The sequence below is a fragment of the Hemitrygon akajei genome, unplaced genomic scaffold, assembly GCF_048418815.1.
Source record: "Hemitrygon akajei unplaced genomic scaffold, sHemAka1.3 Scf000105, whole genome shotgun sequence".
Lineage (NCBI taxonomy): Eukaryota > Metazoa > Chordata > Chondrichthyes > Myliobatiformes > Dasyatidae > Hemitrygon > Hemitrygon akajei.
Genome location: NW_027331991.1, coordinates 376836 through 403629, shown reverse-complemented (window position 1 = coordinate 403629; position 26794 = coordinate 376836). Strand labels below are relative to the sequence as shown.

Genomic DNA, 26794 nt, shown 5'->3' with positions numbered 1-26794 from the left:
TAAGGTTGTAAATCAATGTTCAATACCGTGGGAATAATATCAAAAATGTCTTTCCAATATTTTTTTCAAAAGCGGACAAGACCAAAACATATGAGGCAATACAGGAGTCAATAAAAATTGAAACTCCCTTTACTTTAGCATTCGAATTCGAATGGTACTATTGACCCCTCCAAAGCCTTAAACACAATGATTATCCTCTTTCCTCACATGAGTTTCTTGTACAAAAACAATATGTGCATTCAGTCTTTGGAATACTATGAAAATCTTTTTTCTGTTTAATCGGATGGTATAAGCCATTAGTATTCCAAGAGACAAAATTAATGGTCTGAGCCATATTTCTGAAATCAACCCTTTGGGTTATAAAGGGTTAACCAAATTATGAACTCATGCACCCGGAACAAAAATAAGGGGCGGACCCGGAAGTGACGACAACACGGATATTTTAGTAGTTTAAAATCAGCCCAAATGAAAAAAACAAACAAAAAAAAACTGATATAAAGAACATAAGATTTAGAAAAAAAATCCTCACTCGCACCCAAGAGGAGAAAGCAGGAGAAGGCTGGGAAGAAAGAGAAATGAAACTAAATCTATCCCCATATCAGCAGAAGGCAACTCCGTATGTAAAGGAAAAAAAAGATCCACCCAAACACTAAAGAAATAATGATCACTATACTAAAACCAAACTTCTTATTATAATTGCTAGAAAAAAAACCAAAAAGAATATAATCACTAGTAACTTATAAATCCGGTTAAAACCCAAACGAACCAAAAAAAATTAAACTGTGATAAGAAATGCATTATAGGTAGAAGACGAGGGAAAAAAATGGTGAAATCAAACAAAGCGCCAAAAATATTTTAGAGAAGAAATGGCCATTTTAGTAAAAAAATAAATTCGCCTTCGAAGAATTAATAATAATGACCAAAGATAAAGTACAGTGACTGAAGTATGTAAAATAAAAAGATTAGTACATCAAAAAAAAACTTTAACTGGAGTATAAAATATAGAGTAATCCTACACCAATAGCCAGAAACAAAATCTGGTTTTGGAAACAAAAACCATCTTGCAACGATCAAAATCACTCATTTATTAGAGACGAGAATCTGCAGCAGTAGGGAAGTTCTCATTCAGAAAACTTCGGGCTTCAGATGTAGAAAGGAAAACACGCCGTGATGCATTGGGAGGAGAGATTCCGAGCTTCGCAGGGTATAAGAGCGCAGGTTTTAGATTTTTCTTATAACATTCGGACATCAGAGGTTTAAAAAGAAGCCTTGCCTTCATTACTTCTGGACTAAAATTCTCCACTAATCGAAAATCGAATTCTTGGAATTTGACCATCCCTACACGCCGAGCCACACGAATAAGTTGCTCTTTAACATGCACATTGTGAAATCGGACGATTACAACCGGTGGTTTAGCTGAAGCACTTGGTGATCGACACATAATTCTGTGAGCACGATCAAGTAACGGAGGACTGTCTGGGAATACAGAAGGGAACGCATCCTTTAAAAGTTGAGCAAAATACTTCGAGGGGTCCCCTTGTTCAATACCTTCCGGGAGACCAAGTATGCGTAAGTTCTGTCTTCTGGACCGATTTTCAAAGTCGACACACTTGGCTTTAAGTGTTTCCACCTTTTTAATCGTCGAAGATAATTTCTGCTCCAGTTTTCCGATTACCAAGTCTCGCTTCCGAGCGTCCTCTTGCAAAGTTGCGATTAGAGCTTGCTGCTGGTTAACTACTGAATCAGTTTTATCCATATAATCCTGAAAAACCTTTACATCCTGTTTGAAAATTTGTCGTTGTTCTTCAAATTTTTCATTTAAAAGCTCCAATAACATTTCATTAGTCAATTCAGTGCGCTTAGGATCGGTCTTTTTCTTCTTTACGTTCCCGTTAGAATCTTTCCCAGGCTCTCGCCCTTTAGATCTCAAAGCCATTTCTGTACTCATTTCTTCAAAATTCACAATAAACTCTTAAAGTTAAGTCCAAAAAAGTAGCAAGAATCTTTTGGTGTAGGTAAATGTAAGATAAATAAGGGTGATCATAGGTTAAATAAAGTAAAGGTTATGGAGCGAATCTGAAATCGTTCTCACTCCATGAGTGTCTCCTGCTGACCTCAAGGTCTTATATATCTGTAACATTACCTCACGCTCTTGAACTCAATTCCATGGCTGATAAATGTCAACACACCGTATGCTTTCTTATCAACACTGTCAACGTGGGCAGCAGCTCTGAGTGTTCTATCGACACGGACCCCAAGATCTCACTGATCCTCCACATTGACCATTAATATTATATTATCTTGTAATTTGACCGAAATGAACCACTTCACGCTTATCAGTATTGAACTCCATCTGCCGCTTCTCTGCCCAGTTCTGCATCCTATCGATGTTACACTGTAACATCTGACAACCCTGCAGGCGATCCACAACACTCCCAACTTTTGTTTCTTCAGCAAACTTACTAACCCATCCTTCAACTTGCTCATCCGGGTCAGTTGTAAAAATCACAAAGAGAAGTGGTCCCAGAACAGATCCCAACGGAACACTATTAGTCACCACCATCCATTCCAGAATACGAACCATCTACAACCGCCCTTTGCCTTCTGTGGGTATGCCAATTCTGGATCCACAAAGCTATGTCTCCTTGGATCCCATCCCTCATTATTTTCTAAAAGAGCTTTCCATGGGGAACCTTAGCTAACCTCTTCCTGAAATCCATATACAGTACTTCCACTGCTCTACCTTTATCAATGTGCTTTGTTACATCGGGTTCATCAGCTATGACCTGCCCTCGGCAAAGCCGTGTTGACTATCCCTAATCAGATTATGTCTCTCCAAATGCTCATAAACCCTGTCTCTCAGGATCTTCTCCAGAACTGGCCCACCACTTAAGTAAGACTCACTGGTCTATAATTTCTTGACTTACCTCTACTCCATTTCTCGAACAAAAGAGCAACAATTGCAACCTTCCAATCCTCTGTTACCTCTCCCCACATAATTGATGATGCAAAGATCATCGTCAGGGGACTAGCAATCTCCTCCCTCAATTCCTACAGTACCATGGGGTATATCTCGCTCAGTCCCGACGACCTATCTAACTTAACACCTCTCAAAAGATCCAGTGCTTGCTCTTTCTTCAAGTCTGTACAGTCATGCGTTTCAGTCCACTGTTAGTCATCCCCACAATTGCCAAGGTCCTTTTCATTGGTGAAAACTGAAGCAAAATACTCAGCATCTCAGAATATTTAAGTGATCGGCAGGTTGAGAAATCTCTGTTGAGAATGTAGCGGTGAAATGTAACCAAGCTAATTTGCCACTGCTGGCGACCCACCCCCCAGGTTTGTTCTACTTACATGACGTGACCTCAAATCCAATAATGATTGTTACAAATGTCAATGATAAGTATTCGATCCTTTATTAGCAATCAGTAAGCACACATTCGAGAAGTTTAAGTTTAAGTTCAGCGTAAATGAGTGGATAATAACAAAATATATGACATCCGTCAGTCCCCAGCTGGGTAGGGTACTCGGCCTCCGTTAGTCTCGATAGACATGGATTTGCACCTTGGAAAGTTTCCAGGGCGCAAGCCTGGGCAAGGTATTTTTCTTATGGAAGGTCGGCAGTTGCCCAAGCTGCAAGTCTCCCCTCTCCACGCCAACAATGTTGACCGAAGGAAGGGCATTAGGGCTGTGTACTGCATGGAACAAAGCACAAATATATAACTGACTCCCTTTGCGCGTACCACACCCCCACTGATGCTACTATTTCCCATAAAAAAAATCATAAATACACAACGCAGGATGCAATGTTGATAGATAAAAGATACATGGCTCCTACACACAGGCTCAGCTCTGATACGGGTCTTCCACCTGAAATATTAACATACTGTCTGTCTTGCTGAATAACTCCAGCATCTTATTTTATTTATGTTAATTACTTTTCCCAACTTGTTGTTTTGGATGTATGGCATGCCGACATTGTGTCATATAAATAACTATCTGATAATGGCCAGGTGATATGCTGAAAGAAATATTAACTGAGTTTTGATGCAAATAATGGTCTTAAAGTCCTGCCGGAAAAACTATAGTGGTTCAGGGCAAGATGTCCCGATGCTATGGGTGTTATTGAATTGTTCAGGATGTCAGAGTGTCTCTCTATAGAGTCAAATCATATATTGCCATAGTTGTCAAGGCCAGGCAATGATAACCTGGAAGGAGACGGTGAGAATCAGGTGCGGCAGAGAGTTCTCTATAATCCAGTGACGAGAGGAATAGAAGTCTCATCGTCAGCATAAATGTTTCACGCCACACTGCTGTAACACTTGTCCATTACTCACCACAGCGCCACCAGTGGTAGGAGGACCAAAGCAGTGGACGCTGTCTGCTCAATCTGCCCCGGCATTCCGCAGACGCAACACTCCTGGTCCAGGACACAAGATTGGTTCCAAAAAGGGAATTGCCTGCAATACAGAGAGTAGATACCCTGGAGAAGCCTGGTCCAGTGTACAATCCATGGAGATATCGGAAATGGACATTGTGTGACTGTGGGTGGATGGGCACAGGTAGATCAGGCCATGTCAAGGCTTCAGTGGATCGGCCCAAGATGTTTGGAAGTGTTTGCATCCGTTTAAAAACAAAACAGTATTCTCCTTTAATTAATGTCTGACCCTCCTGTTGTTGTTTTGTTTCGTTACAGAACAGTAAAAACTGATCACACCTGTCCCCAAAATGCGTCAAGGTTCGAGCAGTGGAGGAGCTCCAGTGACGTCATCATCGGGAAAGGACATGGGTATGTAGGCGAAATATTTTAATTTATAAATACTTTGCAGATTCCACGCCTGAGTTTAATGCAATATAGGCAATTTACAAAATATTTTTGATAACTGAGCAGGGAGATGAGAGAGAGAGAGGGTTAACATCTCTGGGGGAAACACAGTCACACGTGGAAGGAGTACAGTTACCGTCTGCTCCTGCTCCTCTGACAGATTGTGATGCACATTAAAATAGCGAGTTCCTCCAGAAGACAAGACATTCTGCAGATGCTGAAAGTTTCGGGCAACAAAAGGGCACACAAAATATTGACACTACTCAGCAGGTCAGGCAGCATCCATGGAGAGGAATAAACAGTCAACGTTTCAGATCAGGGCCACAGGGAATACAAAGTAATGTGGCAATATCTAGAATTTCTGTCCCCTTATTTCCAGTTCGAATGAAGGGCCTTGGCCCAAAACATTGATTGTTTATTCTGCTCCATAGATGCTCCCTGACATGCTGTGTATTGTGAGATTTTGTGAGATATCCCAGAGATTTGCTGAGGAAGGGTTGACCAGGTAGGCAGACAGTAACCCAGTGCAAAGCAGTGGTGATGGGCTAGTACCAGGAGAGTGATGGTGATGGTTTACTATATTCTCAGCAATAAGCAGAGTCCTTTCAAAACAGGGAGGTATATTCCTGGGGACACGAAAGAGCAGACTTCAACAGATGGAACTATGCCACCCCCTACACCCCGATGACCCCTACCCCCCGGTCCAAACCCGTTCTCCTCACCCCCGGCTCCCATATATATATTTCGGACTGTGTTTTTTTGTGATCTTTAGGTTCCAGAGAGAAAGTTACTACCCAGTATGGTGTTGTAATTTCTTTAATGCTCCTCATTTTCCTTCACAGGTCCGGGCTCAGTGATCACCGAGCTCCTGGCAAGCTGGAATGATTTCCAGCTGCTGCAATTGACGGACTTCTACCGGGACAGGCTGGAGCAGGCGATGGAAGGAGGGGTGCACGGAGTGAGCCTGGCGTTAACGGCCGAGAATCAGTTCAGCGGAGAGGAACATCGGGTGAGTGGGAGGGAGAAAGGGTTTGACTTTTCACACATCACAGGACTGATGGGTGTTGGAACTCTGACTCATGGATATTAAGTTAGACAAAAGAACAACTGGGAAATAAATACTGTACCTGTAAACAGAAAAATGTGAATCTGAACCAGTGATAGAAAGGGGTGAAAAGACCGCACGAACTGGTGGGTAGCTGCTCAATGTTCAGAGTGAGTCGAGCAGGTTACAGATTTGTGGGATTACAGTATTAAATGGAAATATGTTTGAAAAGACCGTGCAGTATGACGGCAGGATGTCAGTGAGAAGCGGGGCACTATTACTGGATGCCACAGGAGGTCGAGTGTGTTCTGCTCTGGGTGGAGATGATTGTTGTTACAATCTGCAACTGTAAACAGTGTGGACCAGGGAATACTGCCATGTTGTAATGTGTAATCACTGAATAAACCTCCACTAGAAAAGGCAAAGGAAAGGCATCAGGTGTCAGCCGGTAATCCGCTGTCATGTTGGACACTGGCGGACAGAGGGGATGAACCACATAATCTTTTCTGCAACTTCCCTGTGACTGCTCACTCTGTTATAAAAACCTTCCTGAATTCTTTCTTCATTTGTGACGGTTATTTTCTGATTTCTGTTTTACACTGTCAAATCCGGTGAGGAATTATTTATGGATTTGGAGCCACGTCAATGAAGCGGTCACAGACCAGCCAGGATCTCATTGACTGGTGGACCAGGTTCACGGTGAATGTCCCTCCGTGTGCTCTGCACTCAGAATGTACAGTCCATGTCCAGACAGGATCAGCACCCGTCCGGGTGACTGCTCAGTGTGATCCCGTTACAGAGCACATCATTTACTTCTCATTCTCTGTGTGAATCTGTCAGTCCCCAATATGTTCACCGTTACTCTCCACAGAAAATCTCTGATCTCGCTGATAAGGGAGAGCGGGCGGGCAGTTGTAAACTCCTCCTGAGCCTGGTGATGGAGAAAGGGTCCCGCGCCCGGCGGGTGATGTGGGAAACAGTTGTGAAAATGCGGATTGGTGTCCCAAAGCTGGACAAACTATTGAAAGAAATTCAGGAACATGGTGAGATAATATCAGAGATGAATTTAATTTTGGATTCAAATACTACCCACTTTATAATTTTACACATTTCAATTCCTCAATTTGTTTAAATCCGAACAGGTTGTGTTCCGGTCCATCAACCCGTACAGGAGATTCCCAGAGAGCTGAAAGGTAAGTGAAGAAATGGATGTTTCCTCCAATGTTTGATATTGTGTAGGGATCTCGTTGCTGAGCTACCCGGATTTGACCAGGTAAATGTTTGCAACATAGAACAATTGGACACATGGAAAATGTTTTCGCAGAAGGGGATCACACCACTCTGGCTCCTGGAATGACTGGTCCTCTACCGGTGTCAGAATGGAGAAGAGGACGATCTGAATGTGTGAAAAACAGAATTTGCTTCTTTTTTTTCCCCGCGAAAGGTGAAATAACTTCCTTGCAGCTACCCAACCCATGGAACAGCCCTCATCCTAAATCACTTTTCTAAATTCCCTCAGATCCTACAGGTCATCATTTTTAGAATTGGGAGTTCATTGAAGTTCTCGTCACAGAATAACAATGATAGCTTCCTTTTAATGAGAAAATCATGTAACACCCTACCTAGTCTTTTCAACTGTAAAGCATCATATAGACACGACTCTGTTCACATCTGCAATCCAATGGTGCAAACACTGCTACAGTTATCCAGTTTAATTTCGCACTCAATAATCCTGGGAATTCCATCAGGAGACAGTGTTAGTGAGGGTGTGATGGGATACAAAATCCTCAGCAAAGTCTAGAGAAGATGAAATTCGTGTGTGCCGGTGTTATATGATGGAAACTTCGGAAGTGTAATAGATGGGGATTCGGACAGAGAAACCAAGGGTCGTGGGATTGCGGCAATTTCCGTGCAAGCCTCTTCTTTACTATTCTTCATGTTGTTTGCCAAGGGAACAGGCACGGCAGTGAAATTCTCTCAGCCATTCTGAATCCGAAACATATTTTCTTCCTGATTATTGAAGAGCATCATATTTACCACTGTCACATCCTCTAAAAAGTAACTATTTCAACAATCAGTCTTTCCCTAATTCATTGAAATAAGTTGAATGGAGAGCCCACTGGCTCGCAGCATGGTCCTGACACACTGTGAAACCCCATACACCCCTGACGGGGTCCTGATACACTGTTAGTCCCCACACAGCCCTGACAGCGTCCTGACACACTGTGAGTCCCCACACAGCCCTGACAGCGTCCTGACACACTGTGAGTCCCCACACATCCCTGACAGGATCCTGACACACTGTGAGTCCCCACACACCCCTGACAGGGTCCTGACACACTGTGAAACCCCACACACCTCTGACAGGGTCTTGACACACGGTGCGACTCCACACACCCTTGGCAAGCTTCCGACGCACTGTGAGAATCTACACACCCCTGGTAGACTGCTGACATGCAGTGAGCTCCCGCAGACCCCTAACAGGCACTTCAAACTCTGTGAAACCCTGTACACACATGGCATGGTTCAAACATACTATGAGATCCAACACTGTTTTAAAAGACTTTCTTCAGGTGTGGTGTAGCTACAAGTAACTGTTTCCACTCGTCATCTATACCCTGTCATATTGGCATCGACTTTCCCCTAATTCATGACCTCATACTCGGGCCATGGCCATCCCTTTCCATAACTGAGACCCATGGTCTGTATGTCCAGAATGATCTCCACTGACACTCCAAACAATTGCCCAGCTACATTATCTCCTGCCTATTCGGGTCGAAGGAAGATACAGGTTAGGCTAATAAACCTCATTGTAAGGCAGACAGGGCCGGGTAAATGAATAGGATGGGATGGTTGGGCCTCAACTAGTTAGTTCAGTGGACAGAGTTTTGGAGGTCCGGTAGTTGGACCTTGAGAGTGAATCAGCACATGAATGTGTGATGCTGTGGCCTTTGTGAAGACTTGGTTGACAGAAGCAGAATTGGCAGATCGATGTTCCAGAGTTGTGATAATTCAGATTAGAGAGGGGAGGTAATTCATTTGGAGAGGTTCATTTACTATCTGAGGAATTTCACAGCTGCACTCAAAGAGGACATACTGAGGAGTTCCAGTACTGAAGCAATATGGAGAGAGCTCAGCAATAAGATAGATAAAGTCACTGATGGGTTGTTACTAAATATCCCCCATAGTCATCAGGAGATAGAACAACTGATATGTCGGAAAAATTCTGGAAAGATGCAATAGCATCAAGTTCGCTGCAGTGGGTAATTTTAACTTTCCCTCTGTGGCTGATAGCTCAGCATATTCTGCCCAGTGTTTCCTTAATGCAAGAATGTTATAGGAATCTCCGAATGATAGATAGATAGATAGATAGATAGATAGATACTTTATTCATCCCCATGGGGAAATTCAACATTTTTTTTTCCAATGTCCCATACACTTGTTGTAGCAAAAACTCATTACATACAATACAATACTTAACTCAGTAATAATATGATATGCATCTAAATCACTAGCTCAAAAAGCATTAATAATAGCTTTAAAAAGTTCTTAAGTCCTGGCAGTTGAATTGTAAAGCCTAATGGCATTGGGGAGTATTGACCTCTTCATCCTGTCTGAGGAGCATTGCATCGACAGTAACCTGTCGCTGAAACTGCTTCTCTGTCTCTGGATGGTGCTATGTAGAGGATGTTCAGGGTTTTCCATAATTGACCGTAGCCTACTCAGCGCCCTTCGCTCAGCTACCGATGTTAAACTCTCCAGTACTTTGCCCACGACAGAGCCTGCCTTCCTTATCAGCTTATTAAGACGTGAGGCGTCCTTCTTCTTAATGCTTCCTCCCCAACACGCCACCACAAAGAAGAGGGCGCTCTCAACAACTGACCTATAGAACATCTTCAGCAACTCACTGCAGACGTTGAATGACGCCAACCTTCTAAGGAAGTACAGTCGACTCTGTGCCTTCCTGCACAAGGCATCTGTGTTGGCAGTCCAGTCTGGGAATAATGTGTGCCATGTCCGAACGACCGAAGAGGCCATGCTGCACCTGATATTGGGACTGCAAAAGATGCTCGGTTTCAGTGGGAGAGCCTTTGGAAACAGTGAACACAACTCCTATTCTCAGATGGTTATCAATAAGGAGAGGTCTAAGTGGAAGAGGCGTGTCAAAGAATCTGTCGGGATATCAATTAGTTGCAGATGCGGATGGGGAAATATCATATGAAGTTTAATCGAGAGGAGTGTGAGTTGTTGCAATTCAGGAGATCAAGTGTATGGGGGAAGTGAAGAGTAAAGGTCATGACCCTGACATCTTTCATGTCTTGATGTCCATGTCCATTGCTCCCAGAATGTGAATCTTTATGTTCCCAGCTGCATAAAACTTCGGTTTGTCTGCATTGGTGTCATGGTCCGGTCCGTAAAGTCTGCATTCGGGTTCACGGTCCGGTCCATTGACCCTTATTCCAGGTTTTCCTGTTTTTCCTGTTTCTGTTGGGTGCCTTAATTTGAGGCACACGATTCTCATTTTGGGCTGGCTACATAAATAGTTCCTGGGCTCAGCTTCAGTTGTTGGACTGTTCCCTTCCCTTCCCCTTCCTTCTGAAGCCTCGCCTGAACACTTGCCTGCAACCCTCGCCTGAACACTTGCCTGCAACCCTCGCCTGAAGCCTTCGCCTGCAACCGCTGTCAAGTTCATCGGTCGGAGCGAGATCGGAGCCTTGCCACGGCAAAATGAGACACTATCTGTCGTTGATTTGGAACTGTCCCTCTGTGTCCCCGTGTTTTGTGTCCGTGTCTAAGACTAGTCCTGGCCCTTTGTCCTGTTCCTAACGAGGGTTCCTGACTCTGTGTAAAGCCCCGTCCCGAAGTCCTGCACTCTAAGAGGGGTCCTGTCTCTGTGTTCTGTGTATGAGTTCCGGTCCTACGCCCTGTTCCCAAGAAAGGGTCCCGGCTCTGTGATATGTCTTCCTGTGACCGAGTTCCGGGCTCTGAGCGTCCAGTCCACGTCTTCCCCTAGCCATATTTCTGGTCCTCACGTCCTTGCCTAGACCCGGGCTCCGATTCCGAGTCAAGACCCAGTTTCCGGGTCCTTGCCCAGGTTCAGGTTTCAGAGTTCCGAGTTCCAGGCTGCTTATTCTAAGTTCCACTTCCCAGTCCCGTGTTCCTGGTCCTGTTTTCAGTACTTCAGTGTCTGTGTCTTGCATTTGGGTCCGCTCCCAAAGCCATTTTATGACACTTGGACTATTGGTGAAATTCTGTCCCCCATTAGAGGAAAGGTGTGAAGGCCTCATTGGGTGTTGAAGAGATATACCACTCACATTCTAAATTAAAGGGCATAAACTTTATGGAGTGGGTAGACAAATTGGAATTATTTTTTATGAAGTGTAAAGGGTTGAAGGGAGACCATATATGGTGTTAATAAATTGAGAGGTGAAGATAGAGTGTTTCCGGTGTAGATATATCAGTTAACAAAGGTTATTCATTTGGGGTGAGGTGAGAGGAAAGATGAACAGTGCATTGTCTTTTGCATAGAATGACGTGTGCCTGCAATATGCTTCCAGGAGTGGAGATGCAGACAACTGTTGGAGATTTCAACAGGCACGTTGACAGTCAGGGAACGGGGGGAGTAATTACCACTGGAGGCAGTTGTCATGAGTTTAATGTGGCATCACGCTGGCACCAACGTTGTGGGCCGAAGGGCCTATTCCTGTGCTGTTCTGTGTTCTATGCAGGTTCTGTAACAGCTGAAATCCTGAACCACCAGCTACTGAAATTCCTCGGTCTCTGCTCTCTTCTTCAACACTCGACCTGTAATCGGTGTGGTTTTCAAACTTGTATTTAAAGTCACAGACTATTAGCATCTCCCCTGTCTCCCCTTTCCACAGACGTTATCTGACCTGTACTCAACATCTACACTCCTGCCCTTCTACAGCTGTGCTGCAGAGGGTAGGCCAACATGCTGCATAACTGTTGTGGACTGGAAGGCTCTACAATGGGTAGTCATAACTGTCCAACGCATCACCGGCATCCCCAGACTACCTTCCATCCGTATACACAGAAAGGCTCTGGAAAAGGGCCAGCAGTATCAGGAAGGATCCCACCTATCCTGCCTATGGGCTGTTTGATCCTCTCCCATGAGGGAGGAAGCTACGTAGCATCCACAGCAGGACCACCAGACTCAAAATCATTTACTTTCCTCAAGCAGTAAGACTGATCATCACCTCCAATGCCTTAGCCACCCTACCACCCGCACGGTTTGAAAATTTTCTGTCAGAACCACCCGTGGTTAGAGTGACTCCTGTGTCGTATATATTTACATTTAATGTGTTTTCCATTGCGATCTTTATCTGAGTTTTCTGTGCTATATCAGATCCGGAATAACAATTATTTCCTTCTCCTTTACACTTGTCTATCTTGAATCTTGAATCTGTTGAGTGTTTACAACACATACCCTTTAAGAGATCTGAGCAGCATCTGTGATGATTGTGGGGGGCGGGACTGTCTGCGTTTTGCGTTTTCCTGAACAAGACATTGACATTTCCCCCCCCCCCCAGTTGTTCCCCACAGTGCAGGTACTGATCAACAAACGTGCTGATAAAATACTTTAAGAATAAAATTTTGATCATCAAAGCTACTTCTTTGCAGTTTGAATCAGTGACGGTGGGATGGGAAGGGGGGCTATGATTCCCTGAACTGTTCCTATGACAGAATGTCCACTACCCTTTTATCCACCTCCATACGCCACAACAGCACTGGGGATTAACAGTTTCTTCCAGGGGAACAATGATAGCTGTGACAGGAGTGAGAGGCAGTCCAGTACGGTACAGCCGGGGGGGGGGGGGGGGGGGGGGAGGGGGGGGGGGAGGGGGGGGGGGAAGAGGAGGCTTCAGTAAATTACCAGGGAAATACTCACCTTCACGGCACAATTAACGTGGAAATGTGTTGATCTGTCCATTTTGGGGTCTGTTAATCGAATTTACTTTACGAACAAAGCGGACGAGCTTAGAGCGTGGAACAGTACTTGGAGATATGATGTAGTGGCCATTACAGAGACTTGGATGGCTCAGGGGCAGGAATGGTTACTTCAAGTTCCGGGATTTACATATTTCATAAAGGACAGGGAGGGAGGCCAAAGAGGTGGGGCCGTGGCACTGTTGATCAGAGATAGTGTCACGGCTACAGAAAAGGTGGAAGTCATGGAAGGATTGTCTGTGGAGTCTCTGTGGGTGGAGGTTAGGAACAGGAAGGGGTAAATAACTTTACTGGGTGTTTTTTATAGGCCGCTCAATAGTAGCAAGGATATCGAGGAACGGATAGAGAAACAGATCCTGGAAAGGTATAATAATAACAGAGTTGTCGTGATGGGAGATTATAATTTCCCAAATATCTATTGGCATCTCTGTCACACTGTGGGGGACAATGGTGCTGGAGGAGGACCCAAATGCAGGACATAAATACGTTTTTGTAAGGTTAACTAAAATAGAGTTTATTACTCTTTACAAGGAGAACCGTGACGCAAGGATAGAACAGGGAAATCAAGGAGAGCAAAGAGGAAACGGGAATAAGCGTAATGGACGAGGGCTCAGGCCCGAGACTAGGCTGGGACTCAGGGTCTGGGGGGCCAGGACTTGGAGATCGGGTTAACCTGGCCCGGACCCACCCTGGCAATGGAAGGCAAATTGCTGGCACTTGCTGCGGGAGGAGTCTTGGCTTGCTCCATCAAGAAACTTAGTTGGATCCGGCTAGATGACTTATGGCTCGTGGTAGCTACGGTGACTTCGCTAATGCTCCATAACGCTTTCGCCCCGAACAGCTGAAGCCAGGGGCTTATAAACTGCCGGTCGGTCAAGAGTAAATTGCCTTAATGACCAAGCTCGAGGGACACGGGAAACAGGGAATTAAAGGGGAACAAGGAGTCAACGGTCCGGATCGTAACACAACCTAGATAAATCTGAAGGGAACCTGATCCGGACCATGACAATCTGTCTAGAGCAAGGGCATTAGATGGCGTGTAGTTTGTTAGGTGTGTTCAGGAAGGTTTCTCGACACAATAAGCCAACAAGAGGAGAGACTGCACTTGAATAGGTATTGGGAAATGAAACTGGTCAGGTGTCAGATCTCTCAGTGGGAGAGCATTTTGGAGATAGTGATCATAATTCTATCTCCTTTACAATAGCATTGGAGAGAGATCGGAACAGACAAGTTAGAAAAGCGTTCAATTGGAGTAACGGGAATTATGAGGCTCTAAGGCAGGAAATTGGAAGCAGATGTTTTCATGGAAAAGTGTGGAAGAAATGTGGCAAATGTTCAGGGGATATTTGAATGGAGTTCTGCATAGGTAAGTTACAAGGAGACGGGGAAGCTATGGAAGGGTACAGGAACCATGGTGTAAAAGTCTGTAAGAAAACTAGTCAAGAAGAAATGAAAAGTTTTCAAAAGGTTCAGAAAGCTAGGTAATGTTAGAGATCTTGAAAATTATAAGGCTAATAGGAAGGAGCTAAAAAATGAAGTTAGGAGAGCCAGAAGGGACCATGAGAAGGCCTTGCCACAAGGCATTCTACAAGTATGTGCAGAGCAGGAGAAAAAGACGTGAAAGAATAGGTCCTATCAAGTGTGACAGTGGGAAGGTGTGTATGGAACCGGAGGAAATAGCTGAGGTACTTAATGGACACTTTACTTCAGTAGTCACTATGAAAAAAAAGATATTGGTGATTGTAGTGCTGACTCGCAGCAGTCTGAAAAGCTTAAGCATGTAGATATTAAGAAAGGGGATGTGCTGGAGCTTTTGGAAAACATCAATCTGGATAAGTAGACGGGACCGGATGAAATGTACCCCAAGCTACTGTGGGAGGTGAGGGAGGAGATGGCTGAGCCTCTGGCGACGATCTATGAATCATCAGTAGGGATTGGATAGTTGTGGATTTTGTACCTTTATTCAATCAAGGGAGTGAAGATAGACACGGAAATTATAGACCAGTGAGTCAATAGACAATAGAAAATAGTGCAGGAGTTGGCCATTCGGCCCTTCTAGCCAACACCGCCATTCACTGTGATCATGGCTGATCATACACAATCAGTACCCCGTTCCTGCCCTCTCCCCATATCCCTTGACCCCGCTATCTGTAGTGCTCCATCTAACTCTCTCTTGAATGCATCCAGGGACTTGGCCTCCGCTACCTTCTGTGGCAGAGCATTCCACATATCCACCACTCTCTGGGTGAAAAAATGTTTCCGCATCTCAGTTCTAAATGGCCTACCCCTTATTCTTAAACTGTGTCCTCTAGTATTGGACTCACCCATCAACAAGAATATGCTTCCTGCCTCCAGCGTGTCCAATCCTTTAATAACCTTATATGTCTCAATCAGATCCCCTATCATTCTTCTAAATTCCAGTGTATACAAGCCCAGTCGCTCCAATCTTTCAACATATGACAGTCCCGTCATTCCGGGAATTAACCTTGTGAACCTACGCTGCACTCCCTCAATAGCAAGAATGTCCTTCCTCAAATTTGGAGACCAAAACTGCACACAATACTCCAGGTGGGGTCTCACCAGGGCCCTTTACAGCTGCAGAAGGACCTCTTTACTCCTATACTTAATTCCTCTTGTTATAAAGGCCAGCATGCTATTAGTTTTCTTCACTGCCTGCTGTACCTGCATGCTTGCTTTCATGGACTGATGAACAAGAAGACCTAGATCTTGTTGTACTTCCTCTTCTCCTAACTTGACTCCATTTAGATAGTAATCTGCCTTCCTGTTCTTGCCACCAAAGTGGATGACCTAACATTTCTCCACATTAAACTGCATCTGCCATACATTTGCCCACTCACCCAACCTGTCCAAGTCACCCTGCTTTCTCATAACATCTTCCTGATAGTTCACACTGCCACCCAGCTTTGCATCATCAGCAAATTTGCTAATGTTACTTTTAATCCCTTCATCTAAATCATTAATGTATTTTGTAAACAGCTGCGGTCCTAGCACAGAACCTTGCGGTACCCCACTGGTCACAGCCTGCCATTCCGAAAGGGACCTGTTAATCGCTACTCTTTGTTTCCTGTCGGCCAGCCAATTTTCAATCCATGTCAGTACTCTGCCCCCAATACCATGTGCCCTAATTTTCCCACTAATCTCCTATGTGGGACTTTTTCAAAAGCTTTCTGGAATTCCAGGTACACTACATCCACTGGCTCTCCCTTGTCCATTTTCATAGTTACATCCTCAAAAAACTCCAGAATATTAGTCAAGCATGATTTTCCCTTCATACATCCATGCTGACTCGGACTGATCCTTCTACTGCTATCCAAATGTGTCGTAATTTCCTCTTTTATAATTGACTCCAGCATCTTTCCCACCACTGACGTCAGGCTAACCGGTCTATAATTCCCTGTTTTCTCTCTCCCTCCTTTCTTGAAAAGTGGGACAACATTGGCCACCCTCCAGTCAGCAGGAACTGTTCCTGAATCTATAGAACATTGGAAAATGATTACCAATGCGTCCACCATTTCCAGAGCCAGCTCCTTAAGTACTCTGGGATGAAGACCATCAGGTCCCAGGGACCTATCAGCCTTCAGACTCAACAGTCTATTCAACACCGTTTCTTGACTAATATAAATTTCCTTCAGTTCATCCTTTACCCTTGTTCCTTTGGCTACTATTACATCTGGGAGATTGTTTGTGTCTTCCCTAGTGAAGACAGATCCAAAGTACTTGTTCAACTCATCTGCCATTTCCTACTTCCCCATAATAAATTCACCAGTTTTTGTCTTCAATGGTCCAATTTTGGTCTTAACTATTTTTTTTTGCTATTCACATACCTAAAGAAGCTTTTACTATATTTCTTTGTATTCTTGGCTAGTTTACCTTCGTACCTCATTTTTTTCTTGGCGGATTGCCTTTATTGTTATCTTCTGTTGCTCTTTAAAAGCTTCCCAGTCTTCTGGTTTCACGCTCATCTTTGCTATGTTATACTTCTTCTCTTTTATTTTTATACTGCCCTTTACTTCCCTCGTCAGCCACGGGCGCCCTTTACTCCCCTTAGTATATTTTTTCCTCTTTGGAAAGAACCGATCCTGCACCTTCTGCATTATTCCCAGAAATACCTGCCATTGTTGTTCCACTGTCTTCCCTGCGAGGGTATTATTCCATTGAACTTTGGCCAGCTCCTCCCTCATAGCTCCATAGTTCCCTTTGTTCAACTGTAATAATGACACATCCGATTTTCCCTTCTCCTTCTCAAATTGTAGGTTAAAACATATCATATTATGGTCACTACCATAATACCATAATACTGGTCACTGGTCACTAATGATTCCTTTACCTCCAGGTCCCTGATTAAATCTGGTACATTGCACAACACTAAATCTAGAATTGCCTTTTCCCTGGTAGACTCCATCTTAGACTCCATTCTAAGAATCCATCTCGGAGGCACTCCACAAACTCCCTTTCTTCGGTTCCAGTACCGTACTGATTCTCCCAGTCTACCTGCATGTTCAAATCCCCCATGTCAACTGTATCATTACCTTTGCGACATGCCAATTTTAACTCTTCATTGAACTTACACCCTATATCCAGACTGCTGTTTGAGGGCCTGTAGAGAACTCTCATTAGGGTCTTTCTACCCTTAGAATTTCTCAGTTCTATCCATACTGAATCTACATTCCCTGATTCTATGCCCCACCCCCCTCGCAAGGGACTGAATATCATTCCTCACCAACAGAGCCACCCCAGCCCCTCTGCCAGTCAGTCTGTCCTTTCAATAAAATGTATATCTTTGAATATTCATTTTCCAGGCCCTGTCCGCTTGAAGCCATGTCTCTGTTATTCCCACAACATCGTACTTGCCAATTTCCAAATGAGCCTCAAGCTCATCTACTTTATTCCTTAAACTTCGTGCATTCATATATAATACTTTTAATTCGTTACTCCCCTCTCCTTTCATATCAATTCCTATTTCACTTGGCCATAGTGTATGATCTCTTCTTGAGCTTTCTACTCCATTGATTCTGTTGTCCTCTTTAACTTTTCTTATTTTCACTTTTTCTTTAACTCGATCCTTATATTTCCAGTTCATCCTTTCCGGCCTCATCATCGGCCCCTTTCTCTCTTCTGGTATCCTCGGTGTAACAACCTCACTGTAGGTCCTGTCCAGAAAACCTTCGTTTTCGCGGGTGAACTTGAAGTCATCCAGTCCTTTATTCAATGCTGCAACATGCTTCTTCAGAAGCTGAATCTGAACACATTTTCCACAGCTGTAGCAGCCGGGGGCACCATCATTGTCATTGACCTCCGACATCATGCACGTAGCACACTGAATCAGCTTAGCGGTCATGTCTTCACCTTCTCCAATTGTGCCTGACTTAGTCTCCTCCCTAAGCCTCCTCGACGAAGACTCTCGAGACAAAGAATAGCACTTCTCACACAAGATACTTCCCTCAACCAGCCCGCTCCGCTGGAGGTCTCCCTCTTTTTATTTGCTTGAGCTTTGCAAGCTGCAAGGTCACCTGACCTCGATTGCCCAGTCAGCTGTTTTCTGCTGAGTCTGAGCTATTCAAATCTTGATTGCCAATCAACTGCTAATCAATTCTTGATTGCACATTCCAACTACCAAAACTGCCAGAATCTCCCGAGCCAAAGACGCGCAGTTCTCACACCAGGCACTTCCCTCAACCAGGCCGCTTTCTTCAGTGGTTGGTAAGTTGATGGAGAAGATCCTGAGAGGCAAGATTTATGAACACTTGAAGAGGTATAATATGATTAGGAATAGTCAGCATAGCTATGTCAAGCGCAGGTCGTGCCTTACGAGGTTGATTGAATGTTTTGAGGATGTGAATAAACACAATGATGAAGGAAGAGCAGTAGATGCAGTGTATATGGATTCCAGCAAGGCATTTGTTAAGGTACCCAATGCCAAGTTATTGAGAAAGTAAGGAGGCATGGGATCCAAGAGGCATTGCTTTGTGGATCCAGAAACGGCTTTCCCACAGAAGGCAAAGAGTGGTTGTAGATTGGTCATATTCTGCCTGGAGGTCGATGACCAGTTGTGATCCTCTGGGACCGGTTCTGGGACCCCGACTCTTCGTGATTTTTATAAATGACCTGGATGAGGAAGTGGAAGGATAGGTTGGTAAGTTTGTTGATGACACGAAGTTTGGAGGTGTTGTGGGTAGTGTGGAGGGCTGTCTGAGGTTACAGCGGGACATTGATAGGATGCAAAACTGGGTTGAGAAGTGGCAGATGGAGTTCAACCCAGATAAGTGTGAAGTTTTTATTTGAGTAGGTCAAATATGATGGCAAAATACAATACTAATGGCAAGACTCTTGGCAGTGTGGAGAATCAGAGGGATCTTGGGGTCCGAGTGCATAGGACACTCAAAGCATCTACGCGGGTTGATTCTGTGTTTAAGATGGCCTTCATCGATCGTGGAATTGACGTTTGGAGATGAGAAGTAATGTTCCAGCTATATAGGATCCTGGTCAGACCCCACATGGAGTACTGTACTCAGTTCTGTTCGCCTCACTGGAGGAAGATGTATAAGGCATAGAAAGGGTGCAGAGGAGATTTACACGTTACACGGGGGCGACGGAGGAGAACTCAAGTGCAGGACACTGACATGTCGACTGAATAGGGGAGGGTAGTGTGGACCTGAACGTAGAGCAGGAAACCAGAGGGATCTTGACAAGGAGACGGGATTCACAGGGACTCTCTAGAATCTAGAGCGGAACTTAGAGCTAAAGGTTCTAATCGGAACAGGGAACAAAGTATCACACGAGAATTGACCAACGAACTGGCACCTTCTATTAGTGGTCACAGGACTCTTATACTACTCTGTTTGATGCAATGCAGGTGTTTGAATTATTGGAACCTGGGAATAGATTGGGAAATAAACGAGGTGTTAAAGGCCCAATTCCTGAGTCAGACAGCCAGGTGCCAGAAGAGACCATGACATTACAAGGATGTTGCCTGGATTGGGGAGCATGCCTTATGGAAACAGGTTGAGTGAACTTGGCTTTTTCTCCTTGGAGAGAAGGAGGATGAGAGGTGACCTGGTAGAGGTTTATAAAATGATGAGAGGCATTGAACGTGTAGATCGTCAGAGGCTTTTTCCCAGGTCTGAGATGGTTGCCACAAGAGGACACAGCTTTAAGGTGCTGTGGAGTAGGTACAGAGGAGATGTCAGGGTTAAGTTTTATACTCAGAGCGGTGAGTGCATGGAATGGGCTGCCGGCAACGGTGGTGGCGGCGGATACGATAGGGTCTTTCAAGAGACTTTTGGATAGGTACATGGAGCTTTGAAAATTATAGGGCTGTGGGTAAGCCTAGTAATTTCTAAGGTAGGGACATGTTCGGCACCACTTTTTGGGCCGAAGTGCCTGTATTGTGCTGTAGATTTTCTATGATTCTAAAGTTCATTGATGAATTCAATGAATGTATTAGCTTCGAGCTAACACTTCTGCAGTTAAATACTTTTTTCTAAATTCAGGCATCTAACAGTTTGTCCACTATCTGTTCCCATTGAAGATGTCCAACAGAAACACAAGGAGACTCTGCGGGCACAAACTGAAATACTGAGAGTGAACACGATCCTGATGACGGAGAGGGTGAAGGTTTTCCAGCTGGTTGATCGATACGCTGAGCTCACGGTCATTTCTACTGTTCGAGATCGGAGACTGGTGGAACATGAGCTGCTGGCAAGAGGCAGAGACCACGAGGAGTGGAGACAGAAACATCTCCGCAGAGAACTGGAAAAACTCCGGACGGATCACTTGTTCCAGAGCAGCTTCTCCCGGATTAAATCCACATCTGGGATTTCAGCAGCAGTGGCCGGAGTCGCTGGGATTGGCAAAACAACAATGGTACAAAAGATTGTTTATGACTGGGCCATAGGGAAAATATACCAACAATTACAGTTTGTTTTCAGTTTCAAATTCCGGGAATTAAACTCCATTAACTGTTTAATAAATCTGAAAGAACTGATTCTCCATCAGTATCCTTACTTTGGGAATATCCTTAAAGAAATCTGGAAGAACCCAGAGGGATTGCTCTTTATATTGGATGGTTTGGATGAATTCAATGACACAATTGATTTTGCTGACAGTCGGAGAGACACCGAACCTTGGTCCACATGCACAGATCCTGAATTCAAGTGCAAGGTGTCTGACATTGTGTACAGTTTAATCCAGCACAAGCTGCTCCCAGGGTGTTCAGTGCTGGTGACCACCCGCCCCACTACGTTACATTTATTGGAAAAGGCAGAGATCAGTGTCTGGGCTGAAATCCTTGGATTTTCTGGTGAGGAACGGAAGGAATATTTCATCAGGCATTTTGAAGATCAGACGGTGGCGGAAGCTGTTTTCAAACACGTGAAGGAGAACGAGATCCTGTACACCATGAGCTACAACCCCTCCTACTGCTGGATCCTCGCTCTGGCACTGGGCCCCTTCTTCACACAAAGAGTCAGGGACCCACAGCGAGTTCCGAAGACCATCACCCAACTGTACACCTACTATATTTACAACATCCTGAAAAACCACGGCCGTGAGATTGAGAACCCCCGTGATGTGTTACTCAGGGTTGGTCAGATGGCCTTCAGAGGAGTGTCCGAGAGGAAGATAGTGTTTACAGATGGAGATTTGATCAACTACAGTCTGCAGCCTTCCCAGTTCCTGACCGGGTTCCTGATGGAGCTTTTGGGGAGAGAGAATTCTGCCCAGAGTGTGGTGTACACATTCCCACACCTCACCATCCAAGAGTTTGTAGCTGCGGTCGCACAATTTCTAAATCCACATCCCGGGGATATCCTGAAATTCCTCACTGAAGCCCACAACACAACAGATGGGCGATTTGAGGTATTTCTCCGTTTTGTTGCTGGTCTCTCCTCCCCAATGACAGCTCGGGGCCTGGAGGAGATTCTGGGTCCATTTCTTCATCAAACAACCTGCCGGGTGATTGACTGGGTGAAGGAGGAGGTTAAACGCCAGATTGGAAACACACTGATTGAAGCTGGTAAAAGGAGTTTCTTGAACACTTGTCACTACCTGTTTGAAACTCAGAATAGTGGACTGGCTCGGGCCACACTGGGATCTGTGGAGTTCCTTTCATTCAGTAGAGTGGGTTTGACACCGATTGACTGCGCGGTCCTGTCACATGTCATCGGACTCTGTGATGCAATAAAAGACCTCAACCTGGAGAAATGCTACATTCGGTGTGAAGGGATCCAGCGACTTGGACCCGTGCTGCACAAGTGCCAGGGCTTGAAGTAAGTTGTCTTACCACTCACTCTGAACTGTTTACCTATTCCATTGTGTTGTTTTAATGTAAACAGATTTGGGTACAACTGTAGTAAATCAGATTGTGAAGAATTGTGACAAATAACCAGGGAATCGGTCAGTAATTCCCCAAGGACGAGAGGGTTCTGTTATTCCTTGTGAAGGGATGTTGGAGACTTCCTCAGATCAGTGAACAACGGCCATTGGTTTAATGGTAGTAAATCACAGGAATGGCCATGTTTCTCGCTGCCTGTGACACGTCCATTGACAATGTTCCTTCTCACTGTTATTGACACCCAGACCGACACCGACTGCAGCAGGTGGGTCAGAGATTCACACCCCCTTCCCGGTGAGAGACAAGAGACCGTCAGCAGACCCCCAGTGAGAAGGAAATAAATATCATTGTGAGATTGTCCTCCCCTGCCCTTCCCTCTGTGTGATGATCACCATCAGTTCACCTCTATGACTGTGCTCACGACCAGCCACCCAGACCCCATGGGCGCATCTCTCGATTGTGGGCCTCAGTTCACACCCCTCCCATGCAATCTATTTTCATCGTCTTGGGGTATGTTTTTTTCCATCCTCCTTCCTCCTGTGGATCTCTGTTCCTCATCCTCCTGACTTCTGTGGGATCTCTCTTCCCAATCCCCCTTCCTCCTGTGGGGATCTTTCCCTCATCTTCGCATCCCTTTTCCTCAGGTGGGGTCTCTTCCACCATCTCCAATCGACACTTTACAAATCTTCCTCATAGTGGGTATTTCTTCCACAATTCAACCCCGCCCATCCGGCCCTCTCACGTCAGGAACATTTTTTCTCACCATCGGGGAATGGGACAGAATATGTGGAGTTAGATAGATAGATAGATAGATACTTTATTCATCCCCATGGGGAAATTCAACTTTTTTTTTCCAATGTCCCAAACACTTGTTGTAGCAAAACTAATTACATACAATACTTAACTCAGTAAAAAAAAATATGATATGCATCTAAATCACTATCTCAAAAAGCATTAATAATAGCTTTTAAAAAGTTCTTAAGTCCTGGCGGTTTACAGGGTTATACCGACAGACTAAATTACTGACATTCGGCGAACACCCTGGAGCTGGGCAGTGAGGGACATTGACAGTGATGGGAACTCCGATCAGTGATTTACTGAAGAGTTTCATGTTTCCTGAAATATCCGAGTGAGAGAAATTCCCTCAGACCCACGGTTTAAATCACTTTGTTCAGCAATTTGTCTGTTTGTGTTTAGCCTTCGGGAGAATGAACTGGGAGATTCAGGAGTGAAGCTGGTGTCGGCGGCTCTGAGGAACCCGGAGTGTAAAATACAGACACTGGGGTAAGTACCAGAATGTGGGAGATTGTGTTTACAGTCACTGGGTGTCTGACACTGAACATGAATGTGATCAGTAATTATGTTACTGATAAACACTTGGGGATTTGTACCGTCTCCTGTCTGTCTGTGTCCTTCACCCTCACTCTCTCTCATCTCCAGGCTGTTTGGTGATGGTCTCACAGATTCTGGTGTCGAGGATCTCGCCTCTGCTCTCATTACAAACACATCACTGAGGTGTCTGGAGCTGAGTTTCAATAAACTGGGAGATTCAGGAGTGAAACTGGTGTCTGCGGCTCTGAGGAACCCGGAGTGTAAAATACATAAATTGTGGTAAGTACCAGACTGTGGGAGATTGTGTTTACAGTCTTTGGGTGTCTCACACTGAACATTAATGTGATCAGTAATTGTGTTACTGATAAACACTGGGGATTTGTACCGCTTCCTGTCTGTCTGTGTCCTTCACCCTCACTCTCTCTCATCTCCAGGCTGGACAATGTCGGTCTCACAGATTCTGGTGCCGAGGATCTCGTCTCCTTTCTCAGTACAAACCGATCACTGACGGTGCTAAGCTTGCTGTGCAACTCTCTGACAGACCGATCTGTCCCCGCACTCCGCCGCCTCATACTGACCCTCCCGAGTCTGGAGTGGATCGGGTGAGTGTTTGTGTTCATGTTCAATGTGATAGAATATCAGCGGATCCGTGGGTTTTCTGGTGATATTTGTCTGTGAGTGTTGTTGAAACATTAACCCCGGTCCCCTGTTACTGACACTGTTGTGTAATCTGTTTATTTCATCTTTATTCTTCTATCTGTTTCAGGCTGCTCGGGGACAGTCAGTTCAGTGAGAGAGGGAAGAAGGAACTGAAATCTCTGGAGGAAGCCAGACACGGACTGACTGTGTACGTGTGAACATCCCCGGCCGCGGGATGTGGACATTTTGGCCGTTTCGCCTAAAATACAATATAATATAATTCCCAACATCTGACGTAATTCGGCCTGCGTGTCCACGTTCGAGAGCTCCTTCAAGAAAGGAAGAGCACGGGGCTTGGCTCCGTCTGGGACTCCAGGGGAGAAAGTCCTTTTGCTCCCTTTGCTGAGGACGGTGCATTCGGCAGTCTGGCCGATATAATGATGTTAAATTGACAAATCCCTCGGCAGTGTCCCTGGATCTGCAGCGATCCCGGACACGGCCCTGAAGTGTGATTTTATAGTCATCGGTTCCACGATGCAGAGTGACGGTGAGAAACGGGACTGATTATTCAACCGGTCACTCGTTGTCGCCGGTCAGTTAATTGTGTGTGACCGTGAGTGAGTCGGGAGCAGCTTATTTATTCCCGCACGTTAGCAGCTCCCACATTGTTTAATTTACATTTGTCATGATGAAATCAATAAACTGCTGTAACTTCCTGTCCTGGTGCTGGACTCGAGTTTTATTTGAGGTTTCTGCTGCCCCCCGCACCCTGTGCACTGCAACAGTGGGTCGGAGCTCCTCACACTGACACAGTAGCGTCTCAGCTCCAGGCTGAGGGAGGTCGGACTGGCTGAGTCTGGGTGCACAGGATCTCGTCTCCACCCAACCCCCTTCCTGGCTAACTGAAATGCACCCGCCCCCCCCCCCCCCCCCGCCGCAGACAGATAAAATCTACGTGAGTCTACTGAGGTCCCGAGTACGAGAGAGATGGGGATAGAAAACCGGAGTAAAGCACGGAGTGAAGCTTCCTCCACACAGTCCCATCACACACTCCCGGGGTCAGACACAGAGTGAAACTCCCTCCACACAGTCCCATCACACACTCCCGGGGTCAGACACAGAGTGAATCTCCCTCCGCACCGTCCCATCACACATTCACGGGGTCAGACACAGAGTGAATCTCCCTCCACATCGTCCCATCACACACTCCCGGGGTCAGACACAGAGACAATCTCCCGCCACACCGTCCCATCACACAATTCATATAACAATTACAACACGGAAACAGTCAATGTCGACCCGTCTAGTCCGTGCTGAACGGTTACTCTCACCTAATCCCTGTGACCTGCACTCAGCCCATAAACCTCCATTCTTTTCCTGTCTATATACATATCCAATTTTATTTTAAATTACAATACTGAACCTGCCTCTACCACTTCTTCCGGAAGCACATTGCACACAGCTACCACTCTCTGAGTAAAGAAATCCCCCCTCATGTTACCCTTAAAATTTGCCCCCTAAGTCTCAACTCATGTCCTCTTGTTTGAAACTCCCCTACTCTCAATGGAATAAAGCCTATCCACGTCAACTTTATCTATCCCCCTCATAAATTAAAATACCTCTATCAAGTCCCCCTCAAACTTCTACGCTCCAAAGAATAAAGACCTAACTTGTTCAATCATTCCCTGTAACTTAGGTGCTGAAACCCAGGTAACACTGTAGTAAATCTTCTCTGTACTCTCTCTATTTTGTTCACATATTTTCTATAATACAGAGAGAAGCTTCCTCCGCACTGTCCCATCACACACTGCCAGGGTCAGGCACAGAGTGAAGCTCCCTCCTCACCGGCCGATCACACACACCCGGTGTCAGACACAGAGTGATGTTCCCTCCAGAACATCCCATCACACACTCCCGGCGTCAGACACCGAGTGAAGCTCCCCCCACCCCGTCCCATCACACACTCCTGGGAACAGACATGGAGGTGGGGAGGGGAAGGTCTGTATTGTGAGATATATCAACTGAGTTCTCGAGTCATATATCTCTGAAACAGATTACAGAGGAGACTGTCATTGTGTTCACCTTGGAACTGTAGCACAGGGACAACCCAACCCCACACACACAGACAAAATGAATATATGTAGAAGAGGTCACAGAGACGGGGGGGGGGGGGGTGATGCAGTGTGCACAGACCAGGAGAGAATGGGAGGGGGCACAAACAGGCAGCGGAGTGCAGATCGGAATCATAACCATAGCAGTTAACAATCACATTTGACGTCTAGGGTCGAGAAGTTGCCCAGGATGAAATCGAAGTTGTGGATAATTATACAAAACGGGTCTCCGCCCCCTCTCGTCCTCTTCCACTGTCCGCACTCCTCACAGGACGACGTCCCTTCCTGTCCACTCACACGGACCGCGATCCCAATCAAATGCCATTCTTTCCCATGCATTCCCACCATCCGCACTCCCAATGGAACCACCCTTTCCTATTCACTCCACCTATCCGCATTCCTAACGGGACGCACTCCTACCCATTCGCTTACATCGCCCAAACTGCTCCCATCTGCCTCCCTGTGGGACTCCATCCAGTTCATTCGGAATGGTTCTGTGAACCTGGAAATTGGCGGGTCGC

The 26794-nt window shown here is 45.4% G+C and overlaps 1 protein-coding gene across 1 annotated transcript; it reads left to right on the top strand.

Moving 5' to 3' along the window:
- Positions 1-5268: 5268 nt before the first annotated feature.
- LOC140723226 (NACHT, LRR and PYD domains-containing protein 3-like) lies at positions 5269-24878 on the top strand. Its single transcript, XM_073037828.1, has 9 exons — positions 5269-5275; positions 5668-5834; positions 6742-6913; positions 7013-7063; positions 20389-22126; positions 23389-23475; positions 23632-23802; positions 23958-24125; positions 24290-24878. The coding sequence occupies exons 1-9, from the start codon at positions 5269-5271 to the stop codon at positions 24378-24380; spliced, it is 2652 nt and encodes an 883-aa protein (XP_072893929.1). The 3' UTR covers positions 24381-24878.
- Positions 24879-26794: the final 1916 nt, after the last annotated feature.

Bases quoted from the DNA above. Each gene is read 5' to 3' on its own strand.
- LOC140723226 (XM_073037828.1), top strand. The intron at 22,127-23,388 runs GTAAGTTGTCTT...GTTTGTGTTTAG, and splicing joins CACAAGTGCCAGGGCTTGAA to CCTTCGGGAGAATGAACTGG. The intron at 24,126-24,289 runs GTGAGTGTTTGT...TATCTGTTTCAG, and splicing joins CCGAGTCTGGAGTGGATCGG to GCTGCTCGGGGACAGTCAGT.